Source organism: Pundamilia nyererei, unplaced genomic scaffold (assembly GCF_000239375.1).
Source record: "Pundamilia nyererei isolate P.nyererei 1_Seehausen unplaced genomic scaffold, PunNye1.0 scaffold00057, whole genome shotgun sequence".
NCBI lineage: Eukaryota > Metazoa > Chordata > Actinopteri > Cichliformes > Cichlidae > Pundamilia > Pundamilia nyererei.
Window position 1 is genome coordinate 2,977,180 of NW_005187458.1, and position 14,975 is coordinate 2,992,154.

The window sequence follows — 14,975 nt, forward strand, 5'->3', positions numbered from 1 at the left end:
TGAAATGTGTGCTAACAAAATGTCTTCTGAACACATCTGACAGGAAGACAAGCGCACAAACCCACCAACCCACACACCCACCCATCCTCTCCTCCACCCTTCGAATGTATAGATGGAAAAGAGATGGAAAAAAGAAAAACTATGATTGATGGTGCCTGAAGGGGACTGAGTGAAGGAATCAAAATATAGACTGAAACAGCAGAATGGAAAAGGATTATTGGTGGCAGTAACTGAATGGGAGGAGAGAGAGCGAGAGCTCAATGAATATGAAAGATGGAAAGATGGTAAAATATTGAGGAGAGAATATTAAGGAGAGGCTGCGTGACACAGAGAAACACTCATTACAATGTTGTGTTTGCCCTCACAGATAGTGGTAGTAGTGTTTCTTTGGGTGGGTGACATCGCCTCAAAATTATATTGGCAATAACAATATTTCGGACAATATGGGAAAAAGTTTTCTTAACACTGTAAAATAAACTTAAATTCCAAAAAGTTAAATAACAAACAGCAACAATTAAAATTTTAATAGCGTTTTAAAATTTAGTGCAAATAAATTTTGCAAACATGCTAAATCCAGCTCAGTTAAAGACTTTTACTGCACAGTGCTGGTTTATACTGTTTAAACAAGTATTGTTTGGTCAGTCAGTCAAATGAAGTTTAAAAGCCACTTTGTAAATGTAAAGTTTATTTTTGCTCTTGTAACATTCTTTCTCAGACACTGATCTCAAACCATTTTCTGAAGCCACCAAAATATATATTTAAATATTGATATCCTGATACTGATTTCATAAACTACTCATGAACTATGAAACACAGGCTTAGAGCCAAGCAATCAGCGAGCCTTTGCTACTGATGGGAGCTTTGTCATCCTCCACTCCCCACAGCATAGCACAAGCACTGTTTTATTTTGGCACCAGTCTATTGTGTGACTGGCGACCTTGGTGTCAGTGAATGATCATTTATACAAGAACTGCTGTTCACCATAAAGTAAATTGCTGTCTTCCCTGAATATCAGCTGAATATCTATAGGTTGTAGTCCTGTGGTTAGTGTATGGTTTCTGTTCTGACTAAAAGGTGCACACATTCTACTTGTATGCTGAAGCACTGATCTGTTAATCAGATTTTCCTGTATTTCATTATATTGTGAAATGACACAGGAACAATACTGTGATGGCTGAAGTTAGCAAAAGACAATGGAAAGGGTTGGAAATAAAAGACATGTTGTTTTTGTTTTTGAGAGGGGGTTTTAAACAGTTTTTGGCAGCTCACTGAGAGGATAAAAAAGAAACATCTAATTCACCATCATCCATCCATCTTCATCCGCTTTATCCGAGGCCGGGTCGCGGGGGCAGCAGCCTAAGCAAAGAGGCCCAGACCTCCCTCTCCCCAGCCACCTCCTCCAGCTTATCCGGGGGAATACCAAGGCGTTCCCAGGCCAGCCGAGAGATATAATCTCTCCAGCGTGTCCTGGGTCTGCCCCGGGGCCTCCTCCCGGTGGGACATGCCTGGAGCACCTCACCCAGGAGGCGCCCAGGGGGCATCCTTGTCAGATGCCCGAACCACCTCAGCTGGCTCCTTTCGATGTGGAGTAATTCACCATCATACATTACTTATTTGACATGATGATTTTCTTTTCATAGTTTCATATCTGACTGGATAGATGTCCTACGGGGCATCTGCAGTGTGTAGAAGTGATCTGTGGTTGCCTGTTTGTATTCACAGTGTGGTTTGCTGTTACTAATACTGTACACTTCTTTTGCTCCATTCTTCTATCTTCCCTTCCTCCTCTCCATTTACATCTTCCAGCTACTGCATTGCCATGGTAACTGTGCCACTAGTCCTGCAGTGCTGTCTATGTGTCCTAGACCCTGCGCAGGAATTAAATACCTCTAATTAAACAGCACTAATTAAAGATGCTGTTTTTCATTTTCTGTCCTGTTACACTTTGTTTAGTTTGAATCTGTTTACTTGAATAATGTAAATTTTGGTTTCATATCACGTGTGAACACAGCTCCACGCTTCCACTGTAACTGTCTAATCCAGGCTGTGATATCTCATTGTAGACACGAACTGATTAATATGAACCACTGGAGGTTAAGCCTTGTCCTTTCGTTCCCTTTTCCTCCTTCTCAGTCTCTCGCTCTTGCCATAATCCTGAATTTCATCATAGTTTCAATCACCAAGCCATTTGCTGCTAATCAGATGGAAATTCTTCAGTCTAATATCCTGAGGGTCTGATGAGCACCAATCCTCTCCAAAAAAAAAAGACTTATTAAATGTTGGAGGTCTGCATGAATTCCTTGTTGCCTCTCTCATGATCTCTTTTTCTCCTCTCTTGATATTTTTGTAATGTTTTAACATCAAGCTTCATTTTCTCTTCTCTTCTCCCCCATTTACTCACACAGAATATCTCCATCTTTTCTATTTGTTTCACTTCACCAGCCCGTAGTTTCCGCTCTCCTGGCTGACAGAAAGCTGTTATTTGGTAAAGGTCAGCTTGTGATTGGCAGCTATACGCTCTGAGTCGAGATGAATACTGTCAAACCACTGCTCATTTTTGCAATTGTAATGAAGGACTGCAAGAAAGATGGCTTTTCTTTTGTTCAGTTTCATGTCACAGACTCAAAGATAAATATATTTATACATACATATGCATGTATTGCACATTTCTTTTTACCCCTTCCCCAATTATTTTGATTTCCCCACCTCGTCTTCACCGGAGAGGGAGCAGGCAAGTGAAAATGAAGAGCCACAGAGTAGATATCACATTTGCATGTATCTGATATGAAAGCATATGTCTTGGTTTTTGCTAAAGTAGGTCACTGTCACTGCAGTTTACTGCAGGAAACCTAAAAATGTGACAGCAAAGTAGCTTCTATATATGGTGTGATGAGACTTCTTACTACATGCACTCAGTTATAATTTACATTTCACTTCACTTTTTCTTATTCAGGTGCAAAATTCATGCCACAGTGTTTTTTCATAGATTCCATAGTGATTTTTCTTTGGAAACTATTTGATTGTGGCATAATTATAACTGACTGTGGTGTCAGTTGAGACTGCACGATCAATAGATGGACACATTGCTGCTATTTCACTTTACTGCAGTACTTATAAAGACACACATGGGAGATCCACAAAGCATAGACGTGATCTTAGATCAGGTCTGTTTGAGTTTTCAAGTCGGCTCTAATCTCTGTCAAAAAACGTGGAGAGTTCAGTCCAAAATACTTGCGAGCCATCGACTCAGCACTCGTGATTTGCATGTTGTGTTGAACATGTCAGTAGGGCTGCCACAAACGATTATTTTGATAGTCGACTAGTCACCGATTATTTTTGCGATTAGTCTACTAATCAGATCATACATCCATTGGAGTAAAACTACAGCTTATTGCACCAGCAGCATCTGCTCTTATATAACTATCATTAGCTTACAGCTTTAAGTGTTTAAGGTATGTGCTAACTAAAAATAAAGACAAGATGATAGTTTATTAAATTTTAATGAAATTTGCAGATTGTTTCGGTGAAGTTTAATAAACTCCTTGCTATCTAAAATATAACAGGACACCGGAGTATATTCTGGAGCATCTCACACTTCTGATAATCAGCTGTCTGCTTGACGTTTATTCAGCTGTGTAAAAACTATAACTTTAATCTCAGCCAAACCGATTTACTCAGGAACAAATAAAATACTAAAAAAAAGCCAAACATTAACATTTGTAAGTTATCTAAGTGACTCATATATGTTTAACCGGAGTAGCAAAAGACGGCGGTGGGTTTGAAAATGATTTGCAGGGAGTCCGGTGTTCTCACGGCTCTAGTGAGCCTTGCCCCCGCCTAGCTATCGAGCTAGTGGGTAACAGACGTCTCCGAAAACGTCGGAGCGCTTTTGAAAATATGTGGTGTCTTGATAAACTGAGCAGATATTTGAGGTTTGCACAGCTACATTCTCACCTGAAAATATGTTAAATGTTTATTTTGTGACCCAGAAAGAATAATAAGAGTAATATTATACTAACTAGCTGCCGCCATTGTTGGAAACTGAGCTGGGCTGCGCTATGAATTCTGGGACACAGCTTCTTCTTCTTCTTCGAGGTTTAACGGCAGCTGGCATCCTTGTACATGCAGTGCTGCCATCTTCTGTTTCAGTCTGTTATTACACTCTTAAATCCTGCTACTTATTCCTGCGTCTTTTGTGATCTTACAAAGCTTCAAACGACGCGTCGACTATTAAATCAGTCGTCGACGATTTTGATAGTCGACGTAATCGTGGCAGCCCTATATGTCAGTAAGTCCATTAGCTCATGGACTTATAATTGTGAAGGTGTTAATACACACGAGTATTAAATACATATCAATATATTATTTGGCAAAAACCTGCAGGTGCTGTGACTGTCTTCCCCATAAAAGAGGATACCACAGGCTGGGAGAGCAAATAGCGAAGGAATGTCTAGTTTTTATGTTTCATGACAATCTGTTCGGTCTTTGGTGATTTAAAAAAAGGATTAAAGTGACTTTCTTTTGTGGTGAAACACTGCGTGACTGCGTGTCCTGTGCGTGCATCTGGTACTCTTGTCATCAACCTATGAGCACAAACACATTCTCGTGCAAAAACGTCTGAGGAGACCTAACCATCCTTTCTAAACACAAACACACCAGTTGACCCATCGCTGATGCGTCTGATTTCTCTTTGCTGAGAGAGATGGATCTTAAATAATGTCCGCACACACAGTTCTAAGTATAGTATAAAATATGAACAGGGAGGATCGGTGCAGTGGGTGAGCCTGCTAACAGCTCCAGGGACAACTCCATGTCCTTTTAAATGCAACTTCAGCAGCATCCTTGCAGCCATACTACATCATGTATAAGACATTTGACACAAGTAAGATGTACACTAACAAGCAATCTGTCTGACTAATAACCTACCTGTTCACTCCAATATGTGCATACATGTTCTGCACAGCCAACTAGACAGACAGAGATTCCCATCTGACGGCAAGCAAATGCTCGCATTAATATTTGAGTTTCTGCTCTGTCCAGACATTCTGCGGAGAAAACTGCATAATTGATGTGGAAATGTCCGACTACTTAATCTCTCCTCCTGTTTTTGAGGCAGCCAGCCGTTCCTCTGCTATTCATCTGTGTTCACCCTTTCTTCCTTCAGCCTCATTCTGCTGAATTATTATCAGAGTGCTGTTTCTCCCTGCAGATACTGACCGTGAATATCCATTCCACTGCTTTTGCTCGGATATGTCAGCATATTTAATTAAAAAATGTCAGCTTTATTAAACAGAGGATCATCTGTGACTTCTGTGGCAATGGCTGCATTATGAGCTTCACAGTCAATTCAAGCTGTTCTGGAGATATTTGGTGTTCAGTGAAGAGAAATGTTTCCCTTCTGTGTTGAAGTTGAAGCAGAAATTGAGTGTTTGTGTCCCCAGTTTCTCAAACTAAGTTATTGTTTAGCTACTTACACGTGATTTTGTTTGGGGAAGCTGTTTTTTCTTCCCCTTTATCCAGTTAAAAGTAACTAACTCACTGATTTCCACAATCATTATATGATGTGTTATCAGTGTAAGTGATATAAAAGGAGTTAACTGAACTGCATTCATTTATCTTTGTATATTTTCAGCAGTGTAATAGTAAATGTAAAAAGCAGGTGGTTCACCTACTTTATCTTAATCTAAAATTTTAACTCCACCTTTCTGTGTGATTCAAGAAGACAGACGAGTCATTCCTTTAAGCTCTTTACCTTTTACTTTCCCCTGTGTGCTCGTTCACTTAATGAGACACTCAATCAGGTTGTGAGAGAGCCCATCTTCATTCCTCTCTGTCTTCTATTACAGCCACTTCCCCTGTTTATTTATTTATTTATTTTTCCTATTTATTTTCTGCATATCGCCCACGCTTCTTCTCGTCATAAATCTTACATTCGGATTCTCATTTTGCTCTTGTCTTGTTCAAGGTCAGAAATTTAAAGTGATGGAGAATAAAGGAAAACAAATGAATGAGCAGAACACTTAACACATGCTCTGCTTTCACAGTGAGGGCCTTTTTATCTTCTCATTCATATTTTCAGGTTGGTAAATGCAGCAGGAAGATGTCTTGCAGCACAAATAATTCATTCTGTAAAGTTTTAAGAACCCCAGTATGAACAATACTGCACAGATGAAAGAAGGCATATTTATTTAATGTTCGCGTCAAAGGAAATCTTCTGGTCAAAAATAACTTGATGTCATCGAGAGTAGGTTTCTGGTTAGACCCTGTACAGAAGAAGACATTTATAAAAATATAATAGTATATTATAGTCCGAGTATTTGGTTTGGGTTGGGATGCAAATGTTTGCAGTGTTTTGTAGTAATACTGCTCAAGCAAAGTATCTATAAGGTGAAAAATATTAGTCCTGGGATAGAACAAATCTCCGACACAGGTACTGGATTTACCTCTAATGCATCTTACTAGTCAGTAGGTAATGAGCTAAGAGGGTAAAGTAAAAGGAAGTTAACCAGCTTTTGGTAAAGACAAAGTTTTCTTTTTTCTGATGCACAGATATTATTTTGTATTTGAGATTACTGCCTTGAGTAAGCACATATCTTTGCTATGTTTTATTATTGATATAATGATATCATTACTGGGAGCCGTTACTTGGGCTTTGATCAGAGTAGTAATACTTGGTAATAAAAGAACAAAGTCCCTCTGCCTCTTTCGTTATTATTTTGTCTTGGATTTTTATTTCCTTGAACTTCACTTAAAAAGACATCTCACATCTTTATCATCAGTCTCAGTTGCCAGTTGTGCGTTTGCAGACATCCCCTTTTCCTCTTCTGCATCTTTGCATCTTCTTTTCCGTGATCATGGTTGGGTGGCATGCTCACTGGCATCAGCATGATGCGCTGATCCCTGACACAAACAATAGTAGCACCAAGTTGCTGAGACATGAGATGACAAGTCCAGAGATGACAAAAAAACAAACATTTTTCTTACCTATTTGCATAGTCTGTGGTGTAATTTTCTTAAATCTCTTTTCACTGAGCAAATTCACTGGATTAAGACTTCACACATTGTCTTTTATTATGAAAATGGCACACGTTAACAAAACGCATCCCGATCAGTTAATTAACTTCTCATCAGCCATGAAGTAACGTAATCGGATATGATTTTCATTCCCCATGATTCTCCCTGAATTAGCTGCCACAAAAGTGTTCACTGTGTTAAAGAAAGAACTCATCACGTGAACACAGGTGTAGGTTTTCTGTTTTCTGTCTGTCTTACTGTCATTCCTGCTTATTACTTTACTTCTCTCTGTCTTTCAGGGACCAGCCCACTGGACAGTCCTCGCAACTTCTCTCCCAACACAGCTGCACACTTCTCCTTTGTTCCTGCTCGCAGGTAAGACTTCCATTTATGTGCTAAGGATGTTTGCGTTTGCAGTCACACATGTAAAAAACACAGAAGCGTTGTTGTCCTCAATAAACAAACTGATTGTATTAGTGATCATTAGCTCTTAACAGTTCTTTTCAGTTTTAAGTTCTACAGTACATCAGGAAAAAAATAGAAATAAAGTAATAGATTGCAGATGTTGAGCCCAAATAGATAAGGTGTACTTCATCTTTTAATGTCCGTATCTTTGAAACAGTGTTAAACAACTCAGTGACCTATGAGAGCCCTATGAGAGCTGAGCAGCTGCTGATGTAAATGAGTGTGTGAGCTGATGAGGAGGCAAATGTGTAAATACTATTTTACATATCTTATCTTTAAAAGATCTGTGCTCCCATATCTGTGCCGTGGCTAGCGTATGTTGCTAACTTCCGGGAACTATTGTGAGACACTGTGATCCCTAGCTGTGGTGGGGGGGTTGGAATCTATTTGATTGAACTGAGACTCTCCATTCGAGGACTGAGCCGAACAGGCAGGCTGTTTGCACGACAACGTCATCAAACACCGAGACACTGTGTTTGTGAGGTGCAGCAGCGAAAAGGAGCATTAGTGCTGATTTGAATTGGAAATCCCTCTCTGTCCAGCCGCTGACCTCAGAGCTGCCGCTGCTCAGCACACTGTGGGGTGAGAGGGACACCGTGTGGTGGAGTCTGATATGACGGGCCTACTGTTCCTACTCGCATAAAAGCCTTATTTTATCAGAAACACTTTCATTTAAATGTATTTTTTATTTGGCATTGCATGAAAATAATTGTGCTTGTTGTCATAAAATAAAAAATGCATATGGCTTGCAACAAAAAGTGTGCCACTCTGCATTGCCAACAAAGTATCAGCAGTTACACGTTTTTCTTTATCAGATATGTTTTGTTTGGAAAACCAACTGAGGCAATTTGCATCTATTTTTCAGTCTGTGTGACAGCAATAAAAATAAATAAATAAATAAAAAGAAAACCATTGTCTTGTCTTCTTCACAGCCATGGACACAGGGCTGACAGGTAATGTCTCCATTCTGACCTCTGACTTTTCCGCCTGCCTCTTCCTGCCCTCTGTCCTGCATGACTCAGCACACACACACACACACACACAGCACAAGAGGAACTAACCTTCAAAATAAAAGTGGAACTAAATTGAATGAGGGACAGTCTCGAGACAGACAAGGTGACACGAGAAAAATGAAGACCCCCCCCCAGAACACATAGGCAATAGAGAGAGAGAAAAACAAAAGAGAGAATTACATCCATAAACAAATATCATAATGAACACCACAGGGTTTTGTTTTGTTTTTTTAGAGGAAAAACAAATCATTTTTTAGACATTTAAATAAGTGCTTTTATGATCTTTTTATAAATTTCTTCAAAAATCTCCAGAAGAAGTTTCACTCGTTTTAGCCAAAAGTGTAAAACAAAAAGAAATGAAATACTTGCGAGTCTGACATGTTTAATTGGATTTGGAGCTGAGACACAGAAGGGGTAAGGAGGCACTTCAGGTTTGTTAGGATGAATATTTACTGAAAGTGACAAAAAGCTGGCTAATGTTTGATAACCAGAAGGTATTTGTGAAGTAAAGAATCCGGCTTTTCTGACACAGGATGAGCTGTCGAGTCTGTGAACTCTGTGGTGCTTCTCTTTACATGTGCAAAGTCTCAGTGGATGCTTTTTGCACACATTAGGTTCCATGCTATCTTTCCGCTTCACCTTTTCTTCCACCTACTGTAATACTTTTACTCACTGTATGTGACACTGCTTCATCTTGTTATTCTGGCTGTGGAGAATATGTGGTATTTCACTGAAAATGATCATTGAGTGCTGATGTCTTCATTCATTTTCTTTAATGTTCGCTCTTTGTTTTTAAGGACGGATGGCAGACGCTGGTCTCTCGCTTCATTGCCTTCCTCTGGATATGGCACCAACACTCCCAGTTCCACTGTCTCGGTAAATAAATTCACTATACTCTGTCTATGAATGTATTTGTATGTCTGTTGTAGTGATCTATAGACTCATCCATGAAAACTAAAAACACATACATATTTCACTTACTACAAAGCTGCAAAACTGCCGTAGCCTCCACTGCTGATTCCTTCATTCTGATACCTTACTGTGTACTTCTGTGTCCTACTCTTTTTCTTTCCCTCACTCTTAGGGACATGTCAAATGTCCCACTTGGTCTTATTCTCCTCCTTGTCCTTTACCTTCTGCTGTTCTTTCATCTCCCTTTTTTAAAATTGCACACTTCCTCTGTGGCTCCTGCCTTTAAAATGAGACTTGCTGTGCATCAAAGGCAGCAGGCTGGCTAGGTTGTCTGAGAAGCCGTGAACTTGAGCATCCAGACTAACACAATCATTGTACTAAGAGAGAACCAAGCCCCCCTTCCCTTTTATCTTATTCTGACAAATAAGACCTTTGTTGTGTGAATTTCACCCTAACTGGTGGGTTTTTTTTATGCTGTATGCCCTTTCTGTCACAACCCCAAAAGGATTCGTGCCTCCTACTGAAATCAAACCAGGGACTTTTCACTTGTCTGCTTTAGAAACTCACATTCACTGAAGTTCAGCTTAAAGTTGTTTGGAAAACCTTTCCAGTAGTGGAATTGCAAAACTACATACATTATAATTTGATGACACACAGATTTACAGCTATGCCAAGCACTTCATTCTTCAGTCTTTCCACTCAGTTTTTCTGTGTAGAAACACCAGGAATTCCTGCAAGGACAGACTACCACAAATTGTTCCAGCTAGAGATAATGCTAGAATGTCCTTGCGCCAATTTCCATTTAGAGCACTTTAACTTTTCAAAAATACATCATACAAGCAAAAATAGTTTTAGCCTGTAGTATAATCCTAGCTTAGCTCCCTTCAAACCTTACAGGCATTTCCAGCTTGGAGTAATCTGCTTTTTCTGTCCCTTTCTCCTCTAATGAGAAGGGGACTAAACTTTACTCCAAAGACAAACTCAACCCAGAGTTCTTCTAATCCCAGTTTAGCTCCGGCCTAACTCCTCACTGTAGCTTCAGTGCTGGTTGTAATCTATACTCCGTTTGTGCTCCTCCTCTCACAGTCCTCCTGTTCATCCCAGGAGAAGCTGCACCAGCTGCCCTTCCAGCCCACACCTGACGAGCTGCACTTCCTTACCAAACACTTCAGCTCTGAGAGCATCACAGATGAGGAGGGACGACGCTCCCCCGCCATGAGACCACGGTCCCGCAGCCTAAGGTAGGAGCTCTGGGCTAGCTCACAAGATATACTCTGATTGGATGCAGCAAAATGCCACATGAAACCCAGCCTACGTGTTAGCGGAAAGCAGAAATGAACGATAAAGCAAATGCCCTCCATTTTTCTATAGCTGCTAGAGGCTTCCTGCAAAAGAAAAACCCTTGTAGGGCCCAGATGCACAAACCCTGCTTGCTATTCAAAGAAGAGTTGATGCAACACGTCTCTGCTAAACATGTCTCTCTCAATTTTATTTTACATTCAAAGGGAGCATATCGTTTTCAAAAAGAAGTATAGTTTCTCAGCTTAATCAACCAGTATTATGTCTTTGTAAAATGTACAATTTTACAAACAATGTAGATCTTTTTGCACTTGTAGGTGCAGACCATTCAGATCAAGTCAGTACTTGAATTTAAAAGTAATCTCATAAATGTATCCTTTCTGTCCCGTGATCTAGAGATGGTTTTTCTCACCTTCAATTTGTGTCAGAGAAAGTGATGCAACGTAGCTTTATCAGTCAGTCCTGGATGATGATTGCTCATTTTGAGTGTAAAGTTGCTGGGCCTTCATTGGTCTGTAGAGGAGGCTCACACTGCTGCGCCCCTTCACTTGTGGAGGTCTGATTTTTAAATACAGCATAGCACTAAACTAGCATTTCACATAGGATGAACAAACATTAGCAGACCCAGATTGTGTGTGTATTTGTCAGTCTTAAAAAGGTCACACATATTCTTCTGACTTACCCATGACAGGTGTAAGTGAGAATAGTCCTCACTGTGACACTCACCTGTCAAACTGTAGCTCTGTCAGTGTTGCGTTGTCTTTGGCCGTCTCCAGCCATCTTTGCTTTTTTGTGATTCTATTTCTGTTCCTGGTTGTCAAGAGATACTTTCAGATTTCACCTCATCCTATCATCTACAGATTTTCTGTATCAGTCCTCTTTAAAATTTCCTTGTATCACACACTTGTTTTGACCCCTTCATCTTTATCCCTGTTTCTTTATGGATAGATATCGAATGCTTTCATCCTATGAGATGAAAGCAGGCAATACCAAGTTACATGGTGTGTATCTGATTAGACTCCCGCTGTGTTTAGTGGTGTGTGTGTGTGTTTGTGTGGTTTGCTATCTCAGGTAATCCACCATCAACAGTGTCCCTATGTAACCTTGATATCTCTCCAGTCAGAAAATAAAATGAAATAAAAAGATCTCAGATGTTACATTTTAGCACCAACCTGCTTCTATCAGAGATAAAAGAAGAGCTGACAAGCACAGAGCACTTGCTGACTGTGAGCAAGTTACTTTACTCTGAGGTGACTTTGAAAAGTGTTTCAACTGTGGCTGGTTGTCAGCCCCCCTCGTATGAAGGAGGAGTGAGCCTCAGCAAAACCCTGACATCATATTAGTCTACCAGCAGTGAGTGTCATTAAAAAGCTTTTAATGAGCAGTCTATAGACAATCTACAAGTTCAGAGGAATAGCCAACAGAAAGCAGTAATAATGTGAGGAGTAAATGCAGTTTAAACGTTTGAAAAGGAAACACAAAAAGGTAAAAGAAGAAGAACAATGAAAGAAATTAACTGGAGTCACTGACTGGACCCATCAGACAAAAGAAGGAGCAAGAGAAGAAGAGTATGTGTATTTGGATGAGAGGCCATATAGTGAACATGAGCTGCAAAGCAATAATATATAATAGAATGATCATGATTTTATCATTCTGTTGTAAGGAATGACCTTCACCATTGTTTTTGTCATTCTCTAGCTTCTTTATTAATTTCATTTTTTGCAGAAGCAAAGTAGGATCATAGATCCGTTTGTATTGTTGGGCTGTTAAGACATCATAGCTAAAACAAAATATATATATACCTCATATTTATGTAGTAAACAAGGATGTTTAAATACAGAAAAACATTTTTTTTAAAATTCATATCAGTTTTATACACTCTTCAATCTGTCAGTCATCACCTGGACAGTTTCCATCACCTGAGGGGGCTCCTTCAAGGCTGAGCAGCTCTTGTCTCCTTCCCTTTCACTCTACAGTCTGCAACCATTGGTGAGTGTAGAGGTCAAGCTAACTGATGCAGCACTCCATCATTGCTGCTTCCTTTTTAACAGTCCTTACCGAGCCTGAAGATGTGGCCTGGCTCACTGAATAAATGATGGTCCCACTAAGATCAAACCAGGTGGACTATGTGTCACTGCAGGATCTTTTGGTTGCCACTAAAGTGTCGGCTTAAATCTGACCGTTACTAGCAAAGCCCCCACACAATAACAGCTCCTTCTAAATGATTCATGGTGGGAATGTCACAGGCGGAAACCATGTCTTCTTTTTCTCAGTGTCTGGTAAAGACACAGCAACTGATGAGGGGAGGTGCGCACTACTTAATCTCCGGGGAGCATCTCTGTGACGTCCACACCTTTTTAAGGCTGGTAACTCCAATGAGCTTATACTCGGCAGGCACTGATTCCCTTCTTTGCTCCTCTTTTTCTGAGCCTTCATCATAACAGTATTTTGCTGTTTTTAAGACTGCACTTCAAAAAGCCTTAAGAGGGCTTTTGCTCTTATCTTAGCAGTAGCTTGGATCAGCACACCTGACAGCTTTGCTTTCTTCAGTGTTTTTTCTACACTGTGCGTCCAGACTTTTCTCTGGTGCTTTTATGCTGAGCAAACAGCAAAGTCAGAAATGGTAGGTGACTAATTTATCTGACAATTTAAACTTTAACGAATTTCACGCAATAGAAACAAAGAAACAAATTGCGGGTTATAGATGAAATGTGTACTTCCAAAGAAAGGCTGTATGCAAACACAAAAAGCTAGAAAATATTTTATAATTATGTTTTTTTAATAGTTGAGTTTAAGCAGCTTAACACAAATTGAAATTCGTGACTGGAAACAGAGCCAGAAATTAAATGAAGACAAAGTACTGAAATTACACTTTACATCAATTTTGAAAAGAATTAGCACCACTGTTTTAGGATTCACTAAACAAACAAACCTTCACTGTTCCTTTATCTTTTCATTAGGTTTTAGCTTGGAGGATTTTAATGACATCATCGATGATTTTTGGTGGTGAAGGCACAACGTGCCCCCCTCTCTGTCACGCTCAATTAGGCGTCTTATTTCCCCAAGTCAGACGCCTCAGTTGTGAAGCAGCAATGTTATTTTTCTCTGTCTCGCTCTCTCACTCTCTCTTTTTCTCACACACACACACACACACACACACACACACACACACACACACACACACACACACACACACCAACCAATCATCTCTCCTCCCACCTCACCTCAGCCTTCCCCCAGCCTCACCATCACCGTCTGATTCCCTGTCTCATCTGATTTACTTCAATTATCCTCTGCAGAAATCAGCTCTTTTGCATTTTGAGTGCCTTTTGTCACATGTGGCACCACTTAGAAAGAAAATGGGCCTTCACCCAATGTTTTAATTATCAAATTTCATATCTTTCTGAAAGTATAAGTGCTAACTTTCGAACTGCAGCCCCACACTAAAACAACTGTCCCACAGTTTGCTCCAATATCTCTTCTCCAAGGTCATTTCTCAGAGTAATGACTAAGACGATTTTCGCAGGGATTGCCGCGAGGCAGGTTTTATTTCCCATTACCGCAGAAATATAGCCAGGTTCTAATTAGCCTTTGTCTGGCTTTCTTATGTTATTCATCCAGAGGATTTCACTCTGGCGTCCGCTACCGCACACTGAATGGGAGATTTATTTTAATATCTGCTCAGGCTGCTCACAGGCATGAGCGCCCAACAAGAAGAACACAAAGAAGACACCAATGATATACTGTGAAAATTAAGAAAGTGCCTCAGGCTGTTTTGGACAAACTCCACCTCCTTTACTTACTGAGCCCTGTGGCAGAGCTACAGCTTTTGATTGATTTTCTCTTTCCTTAAAGGCACACGGACATTAAAGAAGTGCTTAAAGTTGAACATGTTATCGCATCAGGTGATTGACGTACATGACTAACAATTGCCTTTGTTAGTCATGTACGTGCACGTATTCTAGCCTTTTTCTTTTTGTAAAGCATCAGTAAACCCGAATTCTGTCTTATTGCTGTGCCGTTATGTCACAAAGACAGTTTTCTTTCATCAACTAGTTGAAAACACATCTTCCTTCTAGCTTTTTCAATTTTAAGCTGTTAACAAATTCAACAGTCCCTGCAGATGTTTCACAATGAAGCAGTGAAAAGGAAGGATGAGGTCCTATTCAGTTAAATGGTAAATGGCCTGTATTTATATAGCGCCTTACTAGTCCCTAAGGACCCCAAAGCGCTTTACATATCCAGTCATCCACCCATTCACACACACATTCA

The 14,975-nt window shown here is 40.0% G+C and overlaps 1 protein-coding gene across 8 annotated transcripts in view; it reads left to right on the forward strand.

The window, feature by feature from the left end:
• Positions 1-14,975, forward strand: part of mast2 (microtubule associated serine/threonine kinase 2) — a 61,090-nt gene that overhangs the window by 17,839 nt on the left and 28,276 nt on the right. For 5 of the 8 annotated variants that reach the window (XM_005734298.1, XM_005734293.1, XM_013911164.1 and 2 more), the window contains 4 exons: positions 7,314-7,389; positions 8,412-8,432; positions 9,290-9,368; positions 10,491-10,645. In XM_005734298.1, the coding sequence (XP_005734355.1) occupies positions 7,314-7,389; positions 8,412-8,432; positions 9,290-9,368; positions 10,491-10,645 (331 nt within the window). The remainder of the gene's footprint in view (positions 1-7,313; positions 7,390-8,411; positions 8,433-9,289; positions 9,369-10,490; positions 10,646-14,975) is intronic. The other 3 variants (XM_013911165.1, XM_005734297.1, XM_005734294.1) reach the window with 2 other exon arrangements.